At 36.0% G+C, this 26132-nt stretch overlaps 1 protein-coding gene across 1 annotated transcript in view; it reads right to left on the minus strand.

The window, feature by feature from the left end:
• LOC102146126 (uncharacterized) overlaps positions 1-26132 on the minus strand; it is a 200944-nt gene that overhangs the window by 157792 nt on the left and 17020 nt on the right. The window contains exon 3 of the mRNA XM_065539332.2: positions 8208-8319. Coding sequence (XP_065395404.1) covers positions 8233-8319 — 87 coding nt within the window. The 3' untranslated portion in view covers positions 8208-8232. The remainder of the gene's footprint in view (positions 1-8207; positions 8320-26132) is intronic.

Genomic DNA, 26132 nt, shown 5'->3' on the forward strand with positions numbered 1-26132 from the left:
TGAGTCTATCTAAACTTTCAATTCCAGTTTCACGCATTGCAAGACTGTCTCTAGTATCAATGGCAGCAGCACCATTCATTACCAACAGACTTATAATATTTTAAATAATTAAAATGTTGCATTGCATAAAAAATAGAAATTACCTTTTGTATAACATATCTCCAAAAATGAGCTCTTAGATTACATTTTATTTATTGCTTTAAAATGGAAAAACATCTGAAAGTTAATCCATACATGTCAAAAGTTATAACATAAAAATTAAAAGAATGAATTAAATATTATCAGAGCTTTAATAATAAAAAAAAAACCCAACTATAATTATTTGTCAGGATCCAGCCAGTTTCTATGCATTTTATGATACTATTTTTGTGAACATAATAGAATCTAAGAAGTGAGTTTGATGTAAGGAGTATTTTAAGACTCAGGATAATTGTTGCCAATGTAACCAGGTAACGTCTAAAACATTCTGGATCCTTATTCCAAGAGGGAAGAGCTGTAGGGTATTAGGGCATTTTAGAAACTCTCAGTGGCATTTAGAAACTCTCAGAAGGAAGTAGGGTGGTGACTTTTAGGTTTTAATGTTTCCAAAGGCTTTCAGAATGTCATGTGATAAGAGCTCAAACATTTTTGCAGCAGCCAGCTTTCCAGCAGCTTGCTTCTGCTTTTTAATGTTGACGTACATGAGACCTTAGTTGTTAAATGCCTCTCAATATTTACCAACCACAAACTTGCTTTCTATATTTTTCCTTCCAAGTGAATCCCAATATCTTTAGGATGCCTATTTAACTTCTCTGCTCCTTTGCCTTCTTTGATTAAGAGTCATTAATGAGCATTTGGCTTTTAATATGAAAAACGAGGTAAACAGAATTACCAGGAGAGGTCCTAATGGTACAATCAAGTCAGAGTAATGGACAGAGTTTCCTGGTGGATTTTTAAAGGCATATAAGCAAATAACAGTTTACTCGAGGGATAAATTTAACATTTTCTAAAAGTTTACTCTGAATATTGGTTATGTTTAAAAGTTTACACTTTCTTTCCTGCATTTTTGCCAGTTAAAAAACAAATATGCCTTTGTTTAATCTTAATATGATTAGGATAAAACAATATTAAATAATTTTTAAAACATGATAGTTTAAGAAACACAAATGCAGGAGTTATACTTTCATGATCATTATTATAAGCTGGAGCAAATCATTGTACCATGACCTGATTTTAGTAGTTTTTAACATGACAAAATTTAGTCTTTTACTGAATCATTTTGTAGAATTAAAATCTCTCTGAAAAACACTGTCATGCCTTTAGATTGGACAGCAGAAAATAAAATGTGTCTCAACAAGTACTCCTGACCTTTTAAGGCTTCAGGAAGTACGTGGAGGTAAGCACTTTCCTGAGGTGTCATCGTCTCTGAGGACAGAAAAGGGATCCAGCTGCCAAGTGACGTTCTAATTCTCATGGTTGGGCCTGTTGTCTGGAAAAAGAGTCATGCTTCATTTAGTAATTCCAGTGTTTCTTCCTCTTCCTGTAAAGAAGGGTGTGGGAGCAGGGAATATTCATTCACAAAAAATGGAATAGAAATATGTATCCCGTGGGAAGGAGCCATTTATAGAACTGTCTAAAAATATGTATTTGGGCAGGTCAGATGATATTTTGCGATATTACTGTCATGACCATTCAGTTTGTACACTGGCTTTGAATATGTGTTCATTTCTGAAACAGGAGTCATTTTGAAGTACTAGGAAAATGGGGTTGCCAAAGAGATAAACTGTTATATGGCTAATTTCTTTGTATCTGGTTCAAACCAGTTCCCCCAAGCAGAACTTATGGATATCTGAGAAATTAAAAAAGTAATAGTCTATTTAGGATTCCTTACCAATGACATTATCCTTATAATACAGTATTACAAGTTATAGGCTTTTTAAATTTAGTACATACTTTTATGACTTATTAAATAGGTCATAAAAGTAACTGGGCAAAGGAAAACGAAGATATTGCAGGAGAAATCCAGGTCACAGAGCTCATTCAGCACAGCTGACTAGAAAACTGATCATTCTTGGACTTTGATTGCTGATTTGGGGCATGGAGAGGTTTTCATCACCATTATAGGGGCTGTCTGAGAATGGGCACAGTTTGGAGTGTAAGAAACAGACTGTACACAAAAGCCTTGGTTTCCACATCCCTACTCCTTGTCACACATCCACTGGGTGACCTTGATTTTAGCCTCTTTAAACCTCAGCTTCCAAAGCAGGAGTGAGAACTGAATAATTCATCAGGTTTTTTTTTCTGGCTCTAGATTCTAATTTCATGTTTTATTATCTTTGGCTCTCCCTCAGTTGTGAAGGAAGACTGAATTTTGCTTGTGTTCTAGATGAAAGATTTTCATGTTCATTCAAGTCAATATTTCAACTGAAAATTAACTACAGTTTTATTTTTCAAAAGTGATCACTTGACTTTCTGGCTGGCATATATTTTTATCCGGATGACATGTGATGTGTCATGCTCCATCCTTTAGAGAGAAGCAACATCTAGCTTAAGGGTCAAAATGGAGAGGGCTGAGGTTGCACTCTTTCTGAGATGATGGTCACTGTCTGCATGGGCGGCTGTTTTTTTTTTTTCCTGGGGGTGGACTCAGGTCATCCCAACTCTTTACCACGTCATTTCTTTAGCCTCCACAAGACCATCTCTCTATATATGCAGATATATATAGGTGCTTTTCTTTATTGAAGCATTGGTGTAATTTAAGATGATAACCAAACAAAAAAGGAGAAAAATTAGGGCTTTATGTTAAGTAGTATATTTACAGTTTCCAAACAGAAATCATAATAAGAATTGAGTTACTTACAAGGAGTCCAATCCCGGGCATCTCCCCAGATACTTTCTAACCATATCTTCCTCCCCACTCCCCATAATGAAATCAATGGTAGTCTCTTCTAAGTGCTTCATATTCTAAAGCTTTTCTTGGCTAATCTTCATCATTTTTTTTTTTTCAGCAAACTTTAGCCCTACCTATGTCTTGATTATAGTCTCCTTCCACAGTGCGTTTTCCCAAATATGAGTCATTCCTTCTGGATTCTTGAAGAGGAAAAATTTTATTCATATAATGAATAAATATTAACAAACTTCTGGAATGACCCTTTCTTAGAATGGAGAGGAAAGATAAATAACATCATCTCCAAGTTAATGTCTTTATCTTTATTCTACATCAGAAAAGTGAAGATCATGTTCGGTTACCCTTAGGGAACATTCCAAGTCACGCAGCACCAAAGTATGTTAGCAGCAGTGAGTTAGTATGGGTCTGCAGCAACCTCAGTTCTTGCCTCCTCGGAAGAAAGAATTCAATCAAGGGGCATAAGACACAGAGAGACTGAGGCAAGTTTTAGAGCAGTTGTTAAAGTTTATTTAAAAGCTTTTGAACAGGAATGAAAGGAGATAAAGTACACTTGGAAAAGAGCCAAGTGAGTCACTTGAGAGATGAAGTGTCCAGTGTGACCTTGACTTGGGGTCTTATACGTTGGCATTCCACATGCATAGTGGCCTGCCAGCGCTTGGGAGGGGCTGCATGTGCATTGTGTTTACTGGAGTTGTACGCATGCTCACATCAGGCGTTCTTCCCTTACCAGTCAAATGTTCCTATGAGGTCATGTAGTGGTTAAACTCTATGATTTTGCTTCTTAGTGCATGTGCTTGAGCTCACTTGCCCAACTCTTGAGATCTTATCAAGAAGCTGCTGATCACCAGTATCAGGGGTTTCTATCTATTAGGAGACTGTCTTTTCCTGGCACTGGCTGTAACCAATTACTATTTTAGAGACACAGTTAACAACCACCTGACCGTCACCTGATGGTTGCCTGACATTCGTGGTTGGTATTGGAGAGGGTGGTTCTCCTGCCCTGCTCATGTCTGACTACCTACTGTAACATTCAAGCGAAGAGATACTATCCTGTCTTTTCCCATTATCCCATTCATTTGGAAGTTTCTGTCCTATGCGGAAGAAGGAGGGGATGCTACATGAAAGTAGGTCAAAGAAAGAAGAACTCAGTAAAATCCAGCTTTAGCAATAAAATGCAGGAGCCAACTAAACCATCATATAAGCAGAGCCAAGTTTTGACTGCAATGTCAACCACAGACAGTAACTTTGCTGGAATGTCTAAGGGTTTCCAGTGGTCTGGTGGTGAGAGAGTCAAGTTAGGCCTAAATTTTGCCAGCTCTGATTTCTGTATTTTGAATGCGTTTCTTGGAAGTAGAATCTAATTATCTTATTTCCATGGACTATCTTCTATCAAATCACTGAAGTAACCTCTAGTTACATTTCAGTTCTAACATTTAATATATCTGGCATCTTGGTAGCCAAAAAATTGCTTTACCATATGTATTAGTCAGTTTTCACACTGCTATAAAGAACTGCCCGAGATTGGGTAATTTATAAAGGAAAGAGGTTTAACTGACTCACAGTTCAGCATGGCCTCAGAGGCCTCAGGAAACTTACAATCATGGCAGAAGGTGAAGGGGAAGCTAGGCACTTCTTCACAAGGTGGCAGGAAGGTGCCAAGGAAAGGGGAAAAGAGCCCCTTATAATGCTATCAGATCTCGTGAGAACTCACTCTCATGAGAACAGCATGGGGAAAACTGTCCCTATGATTCAGTTATTTCCACCTGGTCTCTCCCTTGATGCATGGGGATTATGAAGATTATAATTCAAAATGAGATTTGGGTGGGGACACAAAGCCTAACCTTATCACCATGTATACATATGTTTATTTATGAGGTTTATTAAGTGTTGTTTGGGTTTGAGAGTACTATTCTCTGCAAACACCGACAAATTCTGTATCAATTTAGAAATAAATAGAAGGGGCCGGGCGCGGTTGCTGATGCCTGCAATTCCAGCACTTGGGAGGCCGAGGCGGGTGGATCACTTGGGGCCAGGAGTTCAAGACCCGCCTGACCAACATGGTGAAACCCTGTCTCTACTAAATATAAAAAAATTAGCCAGGCATGGTGGTGCACCTTTACTTGCAGCTATTCGGGAGGTTGAGTTGGGAGAATAGCTTGAACTCAGGAGGTAGAGGTTAGAGTGAGCTGAGATTGTGCTGCTGCCACTGCATTCCAGCCTGGGCGATGGAGTGAGATCCTGTCTCAAAAAAAAAAGAAAGAAAAGAAAAGAAAACGAAAAGAAAAAAAGAAAGAAATAGAAGGGCTAACTATAGATAAAATTGTAGCATTGATTTATATCTGATATAGCTAGATTAGAAAATCACTCTTGTACCCGAGACCACAACAGTTTTCTTCACATATGCAGGCACTGGAACTTACATATGTAGATAGTTGGGTTTGCAAAGCAGGCATATTCTTCATTAGTTGCCCCACCTCCGACGACACACAGAGCTCAAGAGGAAAGGCCACTTATGGTCAATAAGCATGAGCATATTGATGGTGGCCATTAGAAAAAAAAAGTGTAAATCAATGTAAGTCAGTCTCCCACTATTACACCAATCATATAAATCACTCTTCCTACTAAAGAAAACATCAAGTGAGAAGCAAGCAAAAGGTTAATGGTTTCTTTGCAAAATTATCATTTGAGTCTAAGTTCCTGTTTAATGAACTAAGTAGAAGACAGAAAGGGGGAAAGGATGGTTTCACTTACAATGGTAAGAAGGTCAATAACTTTCAGCAGATAAACTTGAATTTATACCATGAACTGAATGTTAACTTTTTTTAAATTAATGATTATAAAATCTGCATCCTACCTAATAATTGTAATAGCACTGTTCTTTGTTTCTTTCCTCAGACTTTGTGGTAGATTCATTTCTTTATTTATCAACAGATACTAGGGATACAGTGTTACCTTTGAGGAAAGCAAGATATTTCAGGAAAGAAACAAGTGAGCAAAGAGCTTCAATATACTGTGGACAGTGCTGCAACAGAGGAGAAGGATGAGAAGGCTCCAGAGGTGGTGATACTTAAAAAGAAACTTGAGGCCGGGCACAGTGGCTCACCCCTGTAATTCCAGCACTTTAGGTGGCCGAGGTGGGCGGATCACCTGAGGTCAGGAGTTAGAGATCAACCTAGCCAACAATGTGAAATCCCCACTAAAATACAAAAATTAGGCAGATGTGGTGGCAGGCGCTTGTAATCCCAGCTACTTAGGGGGCTGAGGCACAAGAATCGCTTGAACCCGGGAGACGGAGGTTGCAGTGAGCCGAAATGGCACCTTTGCACTCTAGCCAGGGAGGCAAGGGTGAAACTCCGGTCCCCATCCCCCCAAAAACTTGAAAGATGAATAGCTATTAAAGGAGCAGGCAAAGAGAGGGGAAAGCATTCGAAGCAGAGAGAGCAACATGCCTAAAGTTGACAAGTGATACTGCTTCAGGAAGCTTCAGGGAACAAGAGTGGTTTGCCTGGAAATTAAGGGACATGGGAAAGTTGGATTTCTTCATCTGCCACTTCCCTCCTAGGACAGCACTTAATACTTTGATGCAAATTACTCCTTAAACCGTCTTTCCCCTTCTAGATCAAGACAATAAAACAAATATTTTTCTTCTTGGCTTTCTTATTCTTTCGTGGCTTTCTACTACTTTCACAAAGAGGAACGTACATTCTAAGACTGTGATTGGTTTATTTGTAGCCTTTTCCTTAATGTCTGTTGGTGAGAGGTTGGTTCTTATACATTTATATTTTCTTGTGTTTAAAGAGTAAGCACAATTTTTCCATATGTATATTTTAAATTATTTACTATTGGGCCAATCCTTGGGCATATTTGCAAAAATTCTTTCTTACAACTTTTACTTGCCCAGCTACACTTTAAATTCCGTGAAATCAAAAGAGAAGTTGTCTCATTAGGAAAACACAGGTAATGATTGGACTACACTTGAGAATTCAGAATATATAAGGAAAACAGTACAAAATGTGATCATGGAAAATTAAGCGAGTGTCACCTGAGTAAGAGCCTTGAACTCTTCATAAGGAAGTCATTTGAAGGAACTAACATAATCACATTTGTGTCTTAAAAACACCTGTGGGGGATGGACTTTAAGAGGAAACATTGAAAACATGGAGACTAATTATTAAATCCTACAATATTTATGGGAATAAGTTACTAATTTTTAAGTAAAATGGGGTTAATGGGAGGAAACAAAGAGAAAGAGGAGTGGGTTTAAGAGTTGTTTAAGAGTTGTTTGGAGGTCAGTTTCACAGGATGATGTTCAAAAGATGGAGTGAATGAGGGCAGTGAAGTATAGAGATCTTTGCTGAGGTTAGAAACACAGCAGGAAAAGGAGTTGGGGCAATGAGCAAGAAAAAACACTGAATTTAATTTAATTTCAGACATTTTTAGCATTAGGCTCTACAGGACAATCAGATCACAATTCATTTGGAATATTTTCAAGGCTTATATAAAAGATATATTAGGAGTGATGTAATTATTCAAAAACTGACAAAAATTACCTCAGAAGTGGAACTGCTGTGTCAAGTGTATTTGGTGTGCAAATGTTCTCTTCTTTTGTTTTTGTTTTCAAGGAGTGTGATTATAAGTCAGTTATTTATGTGGTTTTCTTTAATCTTACTAATATGTTACCTTTACATTGGGGCAACTAAGAATAGACTAAAGGGCAATTAGAGAAATGCTTCTGCAATCAAAAGTAGGATTTCAAAAGGCTAGAGGTGGAATATAAAACAAAAAAATTCTTAGCAGAAAGATAGACTATTTCAGTCAAATCTCCTTCACTTCCCTTTCATTTGCTTACTCAGTGCCAGGATATATTTTTATTCTGTCAAATCTCATGTAATGTTTCAAACAAAACATTGTGTTCTGACACTTCAACATACATTCTACAATAAGATAAATTTTTCATAGTTAAGATCTCTGTTTTGCAGACTCCAAAATAAGAAGAATTTAAATAATAGAAGAGAAATGCATTATTAAATATATAAATCCAGAAAATGGCCAATCTCTTAAGATTTTATGAATAGTCTACTTTCACGGACTATTATCAAGAATTATCTAAGAATTACTCAAAATTAAACTGCAATTATCTACATGACTGAAGACAAAGTCTTAAAATGCTGTATTTTTCTTCAGGGCATTAAAAATTACCAACTGTATGTTCTCTGCATCTCTCTTGATTCATATAGGCAATGTCATCAACTGCTATAGGTAAGCTATTCCCATGCATTAAATATTGCATTTCCCAAAGTAATAAAATTGTATGTCACACCTTTTTCTTCCAGGTTAGGCAGATTTCATTCTTCGGATGACACTCCCAGGGGACCTCTCTTTTGGCAGTGCAAGAGAAGGATGAATTGAAGTTTATCTAAATGCCCAATAGTCTAAGAAATGGAAAATAAACAGATAAAGGCTATTATAATGTAGAATTCTATCAAAGCTATGAATTCCTAGTTAATAACTTTAAAGTTTCCTGAAGAAACTTTTGCCCTGAAAGAATAGATAGACCTCTATTCCCTATAACAGCATATAGGCTTTTTTTTGGGGCGGGGGTTGGGGATAGGATCTCACTCTCATCACCCAGGCTGGAGTGCAGCGGCACCTTCAAAGTTCACTTCAGCCTCGACCTCCAGGGCTCAGGTGATTCTCCCACCTCAGCCTCCCAAGTAGCTGGGACTACAGGTGCATGCCACCATGCTCAGTTACTTTTGTTATTGTGGTTGTTGTTAGAGATGGGATTTTACCATTCTGCCCAGGCTGGTCTCAAACTCCTGGGCTCAAGCTGTCCGCCAGCATCTGCTTCCCAAAGTGCTAGGATTACACGTGTGAGCCACTTGCCTGGTGGAGACCCAATTTACATAAATATGCTGTGTGTTGAAAACGAGCAAACAACCCGTTTTAAATGAGTATTAAATCATAGGTTCAATATAAAGTAGTGATTTGGGTGTCTCAAAACAATAATTTGCTAAGTAAGTTAATTTTGTGTTAAAATGTATATTATTTCATTAGGCATATAGAGTGATAAGTTTATTTAACTAGGCTTTAATAAAAATAACAATATACCTAAATTTTTTAGGTAATAACTTTTTAGGTAACAATAGACTTTTTTAGGTCATAATACCAAAAAAAAAAAAAAAATCAAATGGAATAAAGGAAATTAAATAAGAATTGTCTTGCTTCCACCCTGCCACCCAGTCCTCATCTTTTATAGCTTCCCCAACTTTCTCTTCCCCAACCCACCAAGAAGAAACTACTGTTATCAGTTATGAGTGTTTTGTGTATTCTATTCAAAAAATCCTTTAGATATACAAGTTATGTTATCTATCTATCTATCTATCTATCTATAATCTTTTTAACACAAATATCCTATTCTACAGTCTAATTTTATTTGCACTTAATATACTTTAGTATCATTTCATATTAATGAATAAAGAACTACATTTTGCTTTTTATATTGCAGGCTTGGTGTTCCTCCACCATATGGATGAGCCACAATTTTATTTCATTGGATAGATTTAAAGGGTATAAGTGCAGTTTTGATACACGGATATATTGTGAAGTCTGGGCTTTTAGTGCAACCATTACCCAAATAGTGTTCGTTGCACCCATTAGGTAATTTCTTATCTCTCATTACCTCCATATCTTCCCACCTATCCGAGTGTCCAGTGTCTATTTTTGCACTATCTGTGTCCAAGTATACACATTATTTAGCTTCCACTTTTAAGTGAGAACATGCAGTATTTGACTTTCTGTTTCTGAGTTATTTAACCTAAGATGAAAATAAGCCATAATTTTAGAAATGGCTTTTTCTTAAATATTATACAAGTTTGGTTAGAAACTATGCTGGCTCTTAAAGGCTCAAGAGAAAAAACTCCACCTGCCATCAACTCAATCTCAATTCCATTGCATTTCTCGGAAGAATTTCATAAACAAAGGAAGAGTTCCCCCCAAAATGTAGGGGTCTCAGATACTTTGCTCAGCCTCAGGGAGCTTTAAAATCTTGAGAAAATAGGCTCCCAAAATACTTAGATCCTTGACATGCTAAAATAAAAAAGTCAGTAAAATTATTGATGGATATTTCTTCCATCTTAACAATCAGTACTTTCAAAATGTTTTATGTTGAACATATATTAATTCAATACTTGGTCTTTATAAACTTCATAATAAAATAAAGGACTTTAAGAAGATTGTAAAGTCAGGGAAAATTTTTGGTCAGAGGAAGTTCCTGCATTTGACCACTCACACGAGTCATAGATACCATCTGTAGGCCTCTGCCTGTTGCTTAATAAAATGGGATTCTTGAGTCAGCAAGTACATTCCTGAGATAGTCTATGGGAATTTCTTGTGTCCTTCTCAGATTCTTATTTTAAGGCCATCAGCAGGAATTATTTACCATAATGGAACTTAGGGAGAGAATTCATCTCAAAAAATTTACTCAGTTCCAAGCTTGTAATGTTGTAAATCCACAAAGTCAACACCTACTAACACAGCTCACAAAGCAATGTAAATAACAGAGTGTAGAGCCCCCACTCTTCTTAGCCATTTCATTCTCAGAAGCTCCACAAGCTGACATCCAAAGATTCAGGCTTCTCCAAGACGTCTTGGTTTAAGACATAGCCCACTCCTCAAATTTAATAAAATTTAAATTGTTTAAATTTTTAAAGTTTTTATTTAAAAAAAATTTTGACCTCTTCACTACCCCCAAATTTAGATTCTCTGTGGGACTTTGTGTTTCTCAGACAATGCTTTTCTATTTTTTTCCCTCTTTACTCATGCACTTTATCATTTAACAGCATTGTACTGAAAATATGACTAGAACTTGATAGTGTAGAACTACATTTTGAAGGGTTACAAATGAAGGAAAATAATTTAGTGTGTCTGCAAGCATACTTTTTTGGTAGAAAAAAAAATACCTAATCAAATTCAGTGTAGCTAGTACCTGAAGTGTGTCACCTTCCCAATAATACAGCCTTCCTTGTACTCCATGTTGACCCAGGATATCATAAAAGTTTCAGCCTGTGTTTCCTTCCCTTAGATGTCATTGCATGTTGACTCTACTCGAATGCTTCTCTGTCTTACAGAAAGGCCTACTGAATTCAAAGTCAGAGATGAAGACCCTTTCCCAAAGCTAGATCCTGCCTCCAGTACTTTCTGTCCACAGATCTGCTGTGTATAGGAAGTTCTCCTAATGTCCTGTACTTCTGAATTATCTGCAGTACTGCTTCACTCACTGGGCTAAACCTCCTGATATCAATCCACATATTACATTTATGGGGGCTTGCTATGCCCATTAGGTACTATGCATTGGGCCCACCAATGGGATAGTCATCAGAGGCAGCTCTGTAGCAAAATGAGTTTGCCTAGGTCCTTCCCCACTTTAAAGATAAGTCTTTGGCTGGAACTTAGTTACCCTTTTCTTAACAGCTTGCATTGTTCCAGTTGTAGCATATTTCATTCCTGAATCTACCTGAGTTACCAAAATAATGTTTGAGGAAATCCTTCATAACAACTAAGTCTTCCTTTTCTAGCCAGGTACTCATAACCTCAGCTGGCAGTATTACAGTTGATAAAGCCATGTTCTCAAGAAAGATATTCTTGATTCCCCCAAGACAGGACTGACTGCCTATACTCTTTCTGTCATAATACCTTCTATTTACACCAATAAGCACTTTTCATATTATATTGTAATTGACTGTCAAAAATTGTGCACTGTTCACCATTATCATAGTCCAGTGTCAAACACATTGCCTGGCATGAAAAAGTGCTCTGTAAATATCTGCCAAATAAGTAAAGAATGAAAGTTGGAGCCTAAGGAGAAAGAAAGATCATAGAGCAAGCAGAGAGCAACAGAGATGCAACATAATCGCCACTGATAATTTCTCCAAAAGGGTGTTTGTTTTAGAAGTTAATCTGGCAGATAACCATGAGGAAACCTTGTATAAACTTGTCCATATATGGCAATATAATAAGTGGTAATGAGTGAAATGGATTCTGAACTAAAGAACAGGGTAATTTTTGAGAGAAAAATGTGTTATGAAGAACAGTTGGGGAAGGAATATAAATGCATTTTATCACAGATTGTTTCATAGGCACTAACATGCAAGATGGCAAAATGATGTTAAAAGAATAGATAATCCTATGTGCTCTGTGTGCGTTTCTTTTTAAAGTAATGGCTTTAATGAAAACAACTATGATACAATGTTAGCTGGAAACCAATGATGTAAAAATGCATACATGATACAACAGCACAACTGCAAAAAAAAAAACATGTGGGGTGAAAAAGAAAAGAAAAGTCTCAAAAGAGCAACAGAATATGTGTTTGTTGAAAGAGTTATGGGTGAAGTATTATACTTTTTTAGTATTTTCCAAAATCTTATTTAATAAATGTATATTACTGTAATCATTTACAGTTTCTATTCTTTTTTAACATAGATTAATTTATTGAACATAAAAATGTAGTTCCCATAGCAACTGGACAGGTTGCAAATCTGTTTCCTTGAGTAAATATAACATTAACCATTAACTCTTTCAAAACAATATGGCAGTGGAACTCATCCTGAAATAGTTGTTAGTGCCAAAACCAATCGTATCACCATGCCTTTAAGATGAGCACTATTTTCAAAGAAAAATATTTTAATATTTTAAGATACACGAAGACAGAGGTTGGCATTTTTCACTTCTCTATAGCCAGTGTCTCCAAGAAGTAAGAGTACCCAAACATGTTGAATAATGATCCTTATCTATCCTTTTCCATCTACAAATGCACAATCATGTGTGCATATGTATAAACACATAACACAGACACACATATGTCAAGGGTCATATATGAGTCCAGAGCTAGTTCTGAAAAAGGGAAAAGTACATGAATGAGGTTTAATTGGGCAAATAAACTATACAATCTCTCTAAGCAGACTCTGTATAGGGGTCAAATAGAAGATTAAACAATATATCTGTGAACATATTTATGTGCATATGTATGAAATGTACACATACATGTACACTTGCATTCAAGGATCTAAGTATATCATAAAATATATCAGATTAATTATTTCTTTACTTTTATTTTTTAAATAGTAGGGAAACTGAGATACTTGGTACTAGCACAACTTTTACAGTTTAAATTATATCCATCTTACTTTTAATAATAGGATTACAGAAGTTTTAAAATCAAATTATAAGCATTTGTATAAATAAAATAGCTATTGTCTCTGGTCATAATATCGTAACTAAAGTCACAGAGAATATGACTTTAGGCAAATGTCAATTGAAAGATGGTTCAACTTACATTAACAGAATACTGACCACCAGAAAAATGAGTAGAACATCAATTACTAGAACATCCCTCCTTTTAATTCATTTTTAAATTGTAAATATTCATTATGACCATCCTGTGCAAAAAAATATATCTTGAATTATAATAGCTTCTGTAATGTATCCTCTGGCTTCAATAATTAAGTTTCAAACTTGCAGAAATTAATTGGGTTTGATAAGAGAACTTCATAGAATATAAAATTTTCAAATACAGATGAAATAATGTAATGAGGTTAAAATTTAAGACTTAATTAGAAAATACATATATATCAGAATATCATAAGAAACCCATAGAAAAATTAGAATTTTGACCAGGTGTGGTGACTTACGCCTGTAATCCCAGCACTTTGGGAGGCTGAGGAGGGCGGATCATGAGGTCAGAAGATCAAGATCATCCTGGCCAACGTGGTGAAACTCTGTCTCTATTAAAAATACAAAAAAGTTAGCTGGGGTGGTGGCACATCCCTGTATTCCCAGCTACTTGGGAGGCTGAGGCAGGAGAATTGCTTGAACCTGGGAGGTGGAGGTTGCAGTGAGCTGAGAACACGCAACTGCATTCCAGCCTGGGTGACAGAGTGAGACTCTGTCTCAAAAAAAAAAAAAAAGAAAATTTAGAATTTTGCTCTTCATGTAGCTGGTAAATATGATATGAATTTTATTAAATCACTTGTAAAACATTTAGACAATTGACTAACAAATAACAAGTTAATATTTACATTTTAGTCTTTTCACATCATAGAATTTTGTTTCTTTTTTTTTTTTTTTTGAGACGGAGTCTCGCTCTGTCGCCCAGGCTGGAGTGCAGTGGCCAGATCTCAGCTCACTGCAAGCTCCGCCTCCCGGGTTCACGCCATTCTCCTGCCTCAGCCTCCCGAGTAGCTGGGACTACAGGCGCCCGCCACCATGCCTGGCTAGTTTTTTGTATTTTTTAGTAGAGACGGGGTTTCACCATGTTAGCCAGGATGGTCTCGATCTCCTGACCTCTTGATCTGCCCGTCTCAGCCTCCCAAAGTGCTGGGATTACAGGCTTGAACCACCACGCCCAGACAGAATTTTGTTTCTTACTCATGTCACACTCTCATTCTGGTGTTAATCATCCCTAGGTAAGTGACTTTCCAACATGTGGTGATTAAAGGACCTAGGGTTCTTCCCTTTTGTCACTTCATCTCATAAGGTCTTGGAGTTCCTCCACATATATTTGACAAATGGGGAGAAAAGAGCATAGGGAAGGCACATCTACATCCTTTGTAAATACATTTGCCCAGAAGTGATACAGTGTATACCATTGCCACTCACAATCCACAAGCAACAACTAATCACATAACCCATTGTGCTGCAAGAGTAGTATAGAATCCCTAGCTAGGAAGCCACTTCCCAGCACAAACTCACTACTACAGAAGGAAAATACAAATTTTGGTGGATATATCATCATATCTACCTCCCTAGTGATGATAATAACAATCTTTTATTAATATTTGCTTACTTTAAGAAAGATATTATATTATTTGATGTGCTTAATATATATAATTCAGCAACTCTATGGGCTAAGAAATGTTCTTGTAACTATATTATACATGAGGAAATAGGCATAGGAGCTGTTTCAGAATATTTTTTATGAAAGGACTTTCTTATGGTAGAAATTGATTCTTACTCTAAATTTTCATTAGAAATGATAATTTTCACTTACGTACAATATCACAAGGCAGTGTGTATGTAAATATAGATCACAGAATAAATAATTTATTTTAAAAAGTAATGTTGGATGTATCATGAAACAATAATTAATTTTCCTTTTTATAGTCAATCCCGCTTTTTTCATATATAAATTTGTTGATTCGTAAATGTTTTCAAATACTGCTTGTAACACAAACACTAAAAATTCAATTGCTATATCGTATGTTTCTATCATGTGAAGAGATAATTACCAAACCGAGTAAAAAGTCCATTTTATTTATACACCAATTCTTGTAATTCGAATAATTTTAACCCAAGGACTTTGATAATTTCTATCATTCTGCTTCAGATTTGAGCAAATTAGGAACAAGTTTATTGTTTACTTGATGAATTAGCAGCCTGCTTTTGGCTATTAAAAACACATTATTTTAGAATGACTAAATTTTTCAAAATTGCTGAAGTTAGAACTTATACTAGAAGATGTTTAAGAGAACACACACATATTATTTCTTTTCCATTTTTACACATTGTCATCTTTCATTCTATTATTGGTCGTAGCCAAATAATTAAATATCAAGGTTCATAATACTTGTAATTCTACAGAGTTTTGAATTAATTAGGTTTGTACTTGGTTATATTCAACAGAGAACACAACCTACAAGTGCTTAATCAGGTAGGTTACCCATTTTTCTCATATAAGGAGTTATCTGACGGCAGTGGTCCAGAATGGTGCAGCATATTTATGATGTTGTTAATTCCCCAGGCTCCTGTTTTTCTGCTCCCACTATCTTAAACATATAGTCTTTCATACTCACAGTTGCAAGTTTGATCCTGTGTTCTAGACAGAAAGCAGTAGAAAATGCAAATGGCAAAAGTGTTTTGTCTTAGCAAGTTTTACGTTTTTTAATTAAACGGCCTGGGCCTTCCTCCTGCATCCCACTGTCTAGTACTGGGTCCAATAGCCACTTGTAGCTGCAAGGGAGTCTGTTTTTAGCTGGATACCTTATTGGCTCAAATGAAAACCAGAGTTCCCTAAGGAACAAAACGTTACACTAGTAGTGGCCTATTTCAATTATTGAAAACCACATCTAACATTTTGACAATTTCTTTTCAATTTTACTTTTAAAGTTAAGACAAATGCATGCAGCCAGACTATCCTGAGTGATAATAATTTATTCTCTTGATGTCTTTCAGATGTTTTCAAATATACTGCAAAGTTGCCACTTAATATAGTATATGCTTTGCAAAAATAGGTTTATTGCCATTTTAAAACTTTCCTTAAACAGATAACTCAGATAGGATTTTGATCCATTAAAAGTTCTGGCCCAGTGAAAATTTAATTTTGATTTTTTGAATAAGTTATTATGAAATGCATTTTCTTGCTTTCAATCATATTTTCAAGTCTTATCAAAATGTTTTGCTGTGTCATTTATTTTTGACTGTATGTTTTGAAGAACTTGTGATTGCTGACAGACACTATGTGCCCAAATGCTCACAACACAGTAAATCAGCACTAAAGTGGAAATAATAAATATTATACTTTTATAATTACATTTTTATTTTCATATATTTTTAAAACTGCTTTCTTTCTGCTTTATTTCAGGAAATAAGAATAAACAAGTCAGTCTTAAATTTTATAGAACCATTGTGACTGTATTTTCAAAAGATGAAAGCATAAATTTTACTATGAAAAGCTAGAAAACAGTACTGGTTGAAGATGTAGCTGAAGCATATAAAGAAGATATAATTTAGGCTGGGCGCAGTGGCTCACACCTGTAATCCCAGCACTTTGGGAGGCCAAGGCAAGAGGATTTCGAGGTCAGGAGATCAAGACCATCCTGGCTAACATGGTGAAACTCCGTCTCCACTAAAAATACAAAAAAATTAGTCGGGTGTGGTGGAGGGTGCCTGTAGTCCCAGCTACTCAGGAGGCTGAGGCCAGAGAATGGCTTGAACCCAGGAGGCGGAGATTGCAGTGAGCTGAGATCCTACCCCTGCACTCCAGCCTGGGTGACAGAGTGAGTCTCTGTTTCAAAAAAAAAAAAAAAAAGATGATGTAATTTTGAGATCATCCCTGAGTTTAGAGATTATGCCAAAGCAGGCCTTATCATGATGGTTAATTGAGACCTAACTATACACACAGGAGGGCCAGTCTAAGAACTCCTTACATGTGGTCAAGAAGTTGGTACTTTACCTCTTCCAATTCCGTTCTTTATTTAGTCTTTAAGTAGCTTTCCTTCAGCAAATACAAAATAGAGAAAATAAGAAAGCAGAATTTATTTGATCAATAAAAAGTAGTACTTTCTTTTTTGGTCTATACATTGAGAATTATTTCTGGCTTAAAAATATACAAATTGGTATTAACTCACTCCAGGTAAAACCTCAGGAAATACCATTGTTATTATTTCTGATTTATGTTTGAATATTCTTTAAAAATTGGAAAAAACTATGTTTTCAGGCATTAGCATCCTGTCTTCAGATTCAATTCTTTGTGTCAGGCCTCTGAGCCAAAGCTAAACCATCATATGCCCTGTGACCTGCAGGTATACATCCAGATGGCCTGAAGCAACTGAAGATCCACAAAAGAAGTGAAAATAGCCTTAACTGATGACATTCCACCATTGTGATTTGTTTCTGCCCCACCCTAACTGATCATTGTACTTTGTTATCTCTCCCACCCTTAAGAAGTTTCTTTGTAATCTCCCCCACCCTTAAGAGGGTTCTTTGTAATCTCCCCCACCCTTGAGAATGTACTTTGTTAGGTCCACCCCATTGCTCCTAACTCCACCGCCTATCCCAAAACCTATAAGAACTAATGATAATCCACTACCCTTTGCTGACTCTCTTTTCGGACTCAGCCCGCCTGCACCCAGGTGAAAAAAACAGCCTTGTTGCTCACAGAAAACCTGTTTGGTGGTCTCTTCACTTGGACGCACGTGACACTTTGTAGATGCTCTCAGCCATTTTCACGTATGAGTAATATTTAATATTCTTTATTATCTTGGATTAGAATCCTATAGAACTAAGAGAACATTTCAAACTTGCTCATTTTAGTAAATTTAAATTCTCGCTGGTTTAGACTCAACATCCATTACTGTAAACGGCGCTACATATAGACCAAAATGTATACTTGGTTAATTCTCCTACATCTATTTAAATGGACAAAAATAGAAAGATACTAACACCATTTATTAAGTGTTTCTAATATGTCAAGCTTTGTGTTAAGTACATGGATTATCTCATGTAATCTTCACAGTAGTCTCATCTATTACCATTTTTCAGATTAAAAATCAAAGATAAGAGAATTAAAACAACTTGATCAAGGCCACAACATACAAGACGCACAGTTAAAATTCAGGCAGTAACAGAAAACAAATAAAGTTTACATGTAATACATCTAATTTAATAATAAAATTCCCATGAAGTCCAGAGAGGTACATGACCAGAAATGTGGCTAATGATTTCTAAATCATTTCTACTCTGCTGATATATGAGCTACAGTGTGAAAGTTTTGCTTAATCTTAAAATGGAGCCAGGGGAAAAAAACAGAAACAGAAACAAAAAAACCTAAAGGAAATGATTATGTTAGTGAGAAAAATGCTTGGTTTTTTAACCATGAAGAAAAATGAGTTAATACTACTTTGAGTGATTGTAGATTTGAATCAAACTTTACATTGACATTCCTGGATTCTAAGAAAAATCAGGGAAATATGTGTGATAAAAATCATTCAGCAGGTATGAGTATACATTAGTATAGATGAACAGCTTAATCATTCGACTTTGAGCATACTGTCTGGATTCTAAAGGCAGAATAGGACAAGAAGAGACAGAGTAGCATAGAGAGGATCTGTATCAAGTCCACAAGCTAAAAATAAGTTGTTTTATTTGATGATTCCCAGAAGACCAGATATTATCCTAGACAATTCTAAGACTAATCCTAAAATGTAAATAACATTTAGAAGTAGTCTGAGGTCCTATAATGTATATGTGTGTGGTGAGGGTGTGGGCGGGGGTTGGAGGGCTGCTGGGAGAGGTACTGGAACAAGAGGTTGCCTCAGAGTCCTCCATCTGAAGAAGCAGTTTAAGTTGTACCAAGGCAGCTGGCCTGCCAATAATTTTTGTTGCAGACCTTAGCCTGGGGAAACATTTAATTTTGTAAGATTTGGGGTTGTTTTCTCATGTTACTGAAAGAGTGAAAAAGTAAAAGGATTGTGCCCTGGGGTTGTTTGCCCAGACTAGGAACTGTGACATTAAGCTCAATCCCATTTTGACTTAACTGTCTCATTTCTGACACCTATTCCTCCAAGCTGGGATGTACTGATCTGTGAATGTCATAAATAATCAGTAAACTACAAAACAGACTTAAAGAGAAAGACTAGATATTGAGTTCACATATTCTAGATACAGAAAGCAAAAGGGGGAGGCTGTCAAGGATGTATGCAGAAATATTTTCCTAACATGATTTTAAATGTTTGATTTTTTAATTTTTATTTTTAGGTAATTTGACAGGAAGTTAAAGAGAAGTAAAGCAACTGGAAAAAAATTCACCTTATAGCAAGAATTTCAAATGAAAAGATTTTGAGTTCTGCATTATAAATCACTGGGCTACTTTACTTGGAAATTCTGGTTTATAATGAATTAAAGGAATGAGGAATAATTCAATTTATTTAAAATTGAGTTAATTTAATAAGTGAGCTCATTTAACAATTTTTCATAAAGTTCTCTTTATATGTTGCTTACAAGGTCAGAATAAGAAAGTTCAGTAATGGCTGTGCAGTCCAGTTTGGCAGCCATTAGCCACATGTATCATTTAAATTTGTATTTTAATTCAATAGAATTTAGGATACAGTTCCTCAGTAGCATTAGCCACCTTTCAAGTGTTCAATAGTCACATGACAATCTCATTGGAGAGCCAAGGAGAAAGATCACTTCCATGCTTGCTGACAGTCCAATTGGACCGGAATAGTGAAACAGCATGGGCTCTACATTTAGATAGACCTCAATTCAAAATCATCAGCTGAGATTAATGACACTTGCAAGTTAATTTATTTGTGTCACAATTTTAATGTTTAAATCACAGGCAGCATTTTCTGCATCATGTCATTGTCGTTAGGATTAAATGTTGTGACAGTCTTAGTTCAGAATGTCCCCATTTAGGAAGTGTGTATTGTGAGAAATTAAAAGGATGGGCTCTGGAATCAGAAAGGCCTGTGTTTGAATTGAGTCTGCTCCTTAGAAGATATGTGATTTGGGCAAACCACTTAATTTTCTAAACACCAATTCTTTAGATTGAGATAACAATATCTACCACATAGAGGCATTGTAAGAATTAAAGAATTATCTGAGAAAATACAAGTAAAACACTTTATATAATGCATGGTACTTACTAAATAGTCACATGCTAATAAGTGTTCAAAATGTGAGTTACCTGTCATACTCAAGGCAAATTTGTATACCACAAAATAACTTCCATAAATTTCATAAACTAAAACATAGAAAGTATAAAATGCTGCCTAATATAGAAATAACAATAATAGTAATAATTGTCACTGCTGCTATTATTAAAGAATAAGATACTCCAGTAACTCAATTGAGCCATTATTGAAATAGTCTTTTCATCAACATTTTACTGATTGTCAATGTTTTAAATAATGCTTTTTATCTCATTATTGTTATCCTGGTTTCTTCACTTAAGGGAGAATAAATTAACAAATATATGTTTAACTTATGTTAATATAAACTTAATGTTTATGTTAACATAAAGAATAGATTTCCCTCATTTTAAGTGGATAACTATCCTTTTGCCACACAGTAAGGTATCTTAAGAGATAATAGGTGGTCTCCTTACCACATGTCAATTTTGAAAGATGACATTCACTCTAGGTCCTATGACCACAAGAGTTAAATTTTAAAATGGTCCACAGATGGGATTATTTCATTTTTAAGCACTTCCATGTATGCACATATGCACATTAAATTTACTTCACAGAAAGGCCTTAAGTGTTTTAAAACTCTGTTTGGAAAAGCCTTGAAATTTGAAAAGGAAAGATTTCCATGCATTGGTTGGTTTGTGGTTTTACCAACATGATTTTTATATGTGTAGATTCTTTAGAGATGGTATTTAAACTTTATACTCTATACTTTCACATTCTCATTTTAATCTATAAATCTTTTAAACTGTGTGCGCTTTACTAATCATACTGAAATATAGGTGTGTGCATATGGCTTGGAACAATGAAGTATTTAAAAGACATTTAAGGTAAAAAAAAAATGTGTAGTAAAAAAATGTAATGCTTATATGGTTTATGTAGAAAGAATATTTAAAATGGAAAATAAAAGCTACTTTAAAATATAGAAGAGTCTCACCAAAAAATTTGTGCTAGGCATTTGGTAGAGCATAGGTATAATTGTTAAAAATACTGTTTTCATATAAGGTTAGTATGCTTTTCAGAAAGAGGAAAACATCTGTATTGTTAGCAATTCAAAATTCCAGTTTCTAGGTTGACTAGCATGGAACTGAATACTAGAATGAGTTGTCCTGGCTTAAAACATCAGTGACATCATGTTTAATGCCCTCAAGGAACAGTAGGAACATAACTGTTGTAGTACAAGCCACTTAAAGTTTTCCAAGGCTATTATATTCATGCTATCATATGTGCTACTAATTAGATAAATTTTATCTTTTTCCAGTGTTTTACCAGTTTGTGAATTTCATGTCATCTTTGAGTATAAAAAAGTATACATTTTTAACAAGTGTTTACGCTCACTGTTCCCAAATAATAATTTCTAAATCCTACTCATGACTTTGTTGATTTTGGGGAAAAATGAAGTCCTCTTCTTTTTTAAAATTCTTTTGCATAGACAGGGTCTCACTCTGTTGGCCAGGCTGGTCTGGAACTCCTGGCCTCAAGCAAACCTCCTGTCTCAGCCTCTAAAGTGCTCAGATTTATAGGCGTGAGCCACAGTGCCCAGCCTGAAAGGTTTAAAAGGCAAAGAGACATGCTTCATAAAATGTTATCTCTTAGCTCCCTTTTCAAAAAACATATGGAGAAACTGAAAGAATATAAAATACAAAACAAAGTATTTATCACTCACAGACTAAATGTACATTGGAAAAATAAAGAAATAAATGAAGCAATTAATGTAACTATTTCTTGAACGTCATCTGTGTCCAAATCCCTGGTATTAAACACCGTAGTCTACACAAAGATAAATAAGAAAGAATCCTGGATTGCAAGGAAATAGTCCAGAAAAGGAAATAAGGTAGGAACTCAAGCTACTATACGGTGAAAAGTTTTGTAGTGTTTCATTTGAGGGAGCTATGTCTGTCTGAAACAATCAGAAAAGACCATGGAGGAAGTAGAATTTGTGCTTGAAGGACAGAAATCCACAGGGACGAAGTTATACAGAGAAAGTCCTAGAAGTGGTAAATGCAAGGCATATATGGAGCACACAAAATATTTCAGTTTGATTGGAATATAATCTGTAAAAAAAGAATGTTTAGAAATAATTGGGTAAATGTTCATCAAATCAAGATCATAGAGAACCTAAATGCTGGATACTGTATTGAATAGACAAGAGAGTTGGTACCCTAAAATCATTTTGATGATAGGAGCAACAAGAACAGTATTTTTGGAAGACAAAAAGAAAGATTGATACAAGAAGAGATTATATGTGGAATCCAGGTGGGTGATTTTGTAATAGCACAGGGACAGGATGGGGAGCACCTCCCTGCACCAGGGAAGAGCAGTAATGGCATTGAGAAAGTTTATAGGACGATATGCTCTAGAGGCGGAACCCGTGGCACCTGGCAAACAATCAGGGGTAGATAACAAGGGAGATACAGAATAGCCAAGTAAATCTGAAAATTTGGGACTGGCGTTTGGGAGATGATGCTAATGCTATCAGAACTGGAGAAATCAGAAATGTAAGAATTTTGTGGGGTGGACTGATATGTTGAAATCATGAGTAATCTTTTATTTATACTTTTAAGAAATATTTATTGATATTCTACTATGTGCCAGAAGTTATGCGAAATGCTGGGGATGAAATGCTGAGTGCAAACAGATTACAGTTCATTAAGGAAGACACCTTTGATACTTGACAATACAAAAAATATAAACATGAAAGTAACAAATGTGACAAGCACTTGAGACCAGAGAAAAAGTGCTTCTAGTGCTTCTAGGGAGATTGTTTCACCCATTAAAATGACTCTTAAACTGAAATTTGAAGAGTAAGTAGAGGGAGTCAAATAGAAGAGACAGCAGCAAAAGGCCTTCTAAAGCCGAGGTCGTGCGTATGCTGCTACAACCACGACAGGACCAGGCGTGGTGGCTCAGGCCTGTAATCCCAGCCCTTTGGGAGAACAAGGCAGGTGGATCACTTGAGGCCAGGAGTTCAAGACCAGCCTGGCAAACATTGTGAAACCCTGGGCATGGTGGCACATGCCTGTAATTCCAGTTACTTGGGAGGCTGAGGCACTAGAATAGTTTGAATCTGGGAGGCGGAGGTTGCAGTGTGCTGAGATTGCGTGACTGCACTCCAGCCTGGGTGACAGAGCCAGACTCTATCTCAAAAATAAACAAACAAATCAACAACAATAACAACAACAACAAACCCACTACAGAATCTAATGGAGAAGAGAAGGAAGATGGTTGTCTAAGACGTGGAAAGATGGCCATGTTGCTGGAGCAGACAGCAAGGGGAGAGGAGGTGCAATCCCAGAAAAGAGGGGAAAGAAAGCTAAATCATGTATGGCCTTATAGTTTGTGTTAAGCTAGGAGCAAGAGGATGACACTGAAAATTTTTAAGCATGAAAATACCATAATCAGAGGACAAAGGGGTAATATAGACTGGTAGTGAGAAACAGGGGAGAAGTGAACCTTTTTAAGAATATTTCAGAGGAAAAAGGTAGGGTTTTATGATATGATATGCATTAGAGAGAAGTAAGGGCCAGAGTAATTTCTATGTTTTTGTATTACCCAATGGGATAAATGATATGAGCATCAGCGGAAAAGGTCCACATAAAAAGAGGAAACTATCAGCTGAGTTTTGGACATACACAGTTTAAGCCAATAAGATAATTTCCAATTTCCAAGAAGATATACCCATAGCTATTAAAAATGAAGAACAGCTATTTCTGAGGTTGGGGAATGGTGGAGATAAAGACCTGAAAGTCGTTGGCACAGATGTGGTAGTTGAAGCCATTAGAGCAAATGAAATCCTAAAGCAGAATACAGAATGAAATGAGGGACACCAAAGACGGAACTTTAAGAAATATCCATGTAAGAAAACAGAAGGGAGACATTCCCAAAAGATTGGCAGCGAAGAAACAATCACAGAGGTTGAGAGTAGAAGAATTTGAATAATAAAGCTCTATGGAGTTTCATGAAGACCTAATTACCCATATTGTTCATGTATAATCCCTCTTGTATATTTAATGATATGAACAGCATCAAGATGTACAAACATTGACTTTGGTTTCTAGACTCCCTCCCTCCAAAACTTCAAAAGACACACACACACACACACACACATACATACACACACACACACGTGCGTGCACACATACACACCTGTTCCCCTGCTGTGTTAAGTATGAGGTAAATGGTTATGAAAGCTACTCTTTATTATCCTCAATAATAGGTCTGTATTTGACAAACAGATTCTTGCTATATTCTATTAAGATCTATGAAAAAGAAACAAGAGAAAAATTATCTCTAGCATTAAGTGTCAAGAAATTACAGCTGTTATTTGTCTGCTTTTAACTTATTGAGATATTGTGGCATGCAGCCAGGTTAACTCAACAATAGACAGTATCAGCAATGTAACAACAAAGTCACTGGGCTTACATGCAAACTATAAAAGGATATTTGCTGTATTGTTCTTGCCTTTGGAATGCTCCTTCCTTCCCTTCCTGTTTTGTTGCTGCAATAGGATGTCAGCTCAAATTTACTGCCATTATTGTCATTTGGCCAATGAATATTAGGAAATGTGGTAGGCACTTACCGAACATGCAGTCTGAAGTCTGACTCCTTTAAAGAGGTTATCGGATTGGCTGAATGTTCTTCGAATATGAATGTGACAATAAGGCTTGTCTCTTTCCCCTATGTGAAGTGAACCCTTCAGAATGGCTTTGTATCTCAAATAAAAGTCATGGCCTTTAAGAAATACAATTATCTTTCTCAGAAATTTTCAAAATTAGTCTACAGCCTAAGGTAGCATCCTGAAATTCCATAAGAATTTCCCTAAAAACAACAAAAATCTGTCTTCATGAGAAACAAGCATAAGACAGAGTTTCTTAACCTCAGCACTACTGACATTTTAGACAGGGTCATTCCTTGTTGTGAGAGTTTGTCCTGTGCATTGCAGGACATTTAATAACATCCCTGTCCCCTATCTTCTAGATTCTAACAGTACCCTAACTCCTACAAGAAGTGATAATCAAAAATGTCTTCAGACTTTGCCAAATGTTCCCTTGGGGGCAAAATCACTGCAGGCTGAGAACCACTGGCCTAAGAGAAGTATCTTAATGGAAAGCAATAAAGAGTAGAATTTGTAAAATATATATGGTGTAATCATAATTTAATTTTCACTTTTCACTTTCTATCATTATATGGTATAATTGTACCTAAAGAATAAAGGCAAGCCTTTAAATAGTAAAATCACCCACTAATAGTAACAATTTTCTAATCTTTCTTATCATAACGAAAAATTAGGTAAGCTCTCTGGAATGATGTTTGCGTTTTTCTCTGTTTTGGATTTTACATAATAGTTTTATTCATTCATTTATCCACTCCTTCATTCAGTAAGTATTTCCCTTTATGCTCCAGGCAGTAGGCATTGGAAACAAAATAATGATTGAGATAAGCAAGGTTGCTGCTGCTCCAGTGGAGTTTAAATTCTAATAAACAAAAGCACAGTGCACAAATAAGATTCAGCTAAGCAGAGGATCAATACAGTCTGATGTTATTGAGCAAGGATTGGCAAACTATGCTGGCTTGTTTTTGCAAATAAAGTTTTATCAGAACACAGCAACACATTTACTTATATGTTGTCTATGACTGCTTTTCTGCTGCAACACCAAGGTCAATTAGCTGTGATAGAGAACATATGGCCTGCAAAGCCTAAAAATACTTGCTACGTAGTACTTGCAGGAAAAGTTTCCAGACTCCTATAACAGAGTGAGATTGGGTGGCCGTTTTTGATTAAT

Source organism: Macaca fascicularis, chromosome 2 (assembly GCF_037993035.2).
Source record: "Macaca fascicularis isolate 582-1 chromosome 2, T2T-MFA8v1.1".
NCBI lineage: Eukaryota > Metazoa > Chordata > Mammalia > Primates > Cercopithecidae > Macaca > Macaca fascicularis.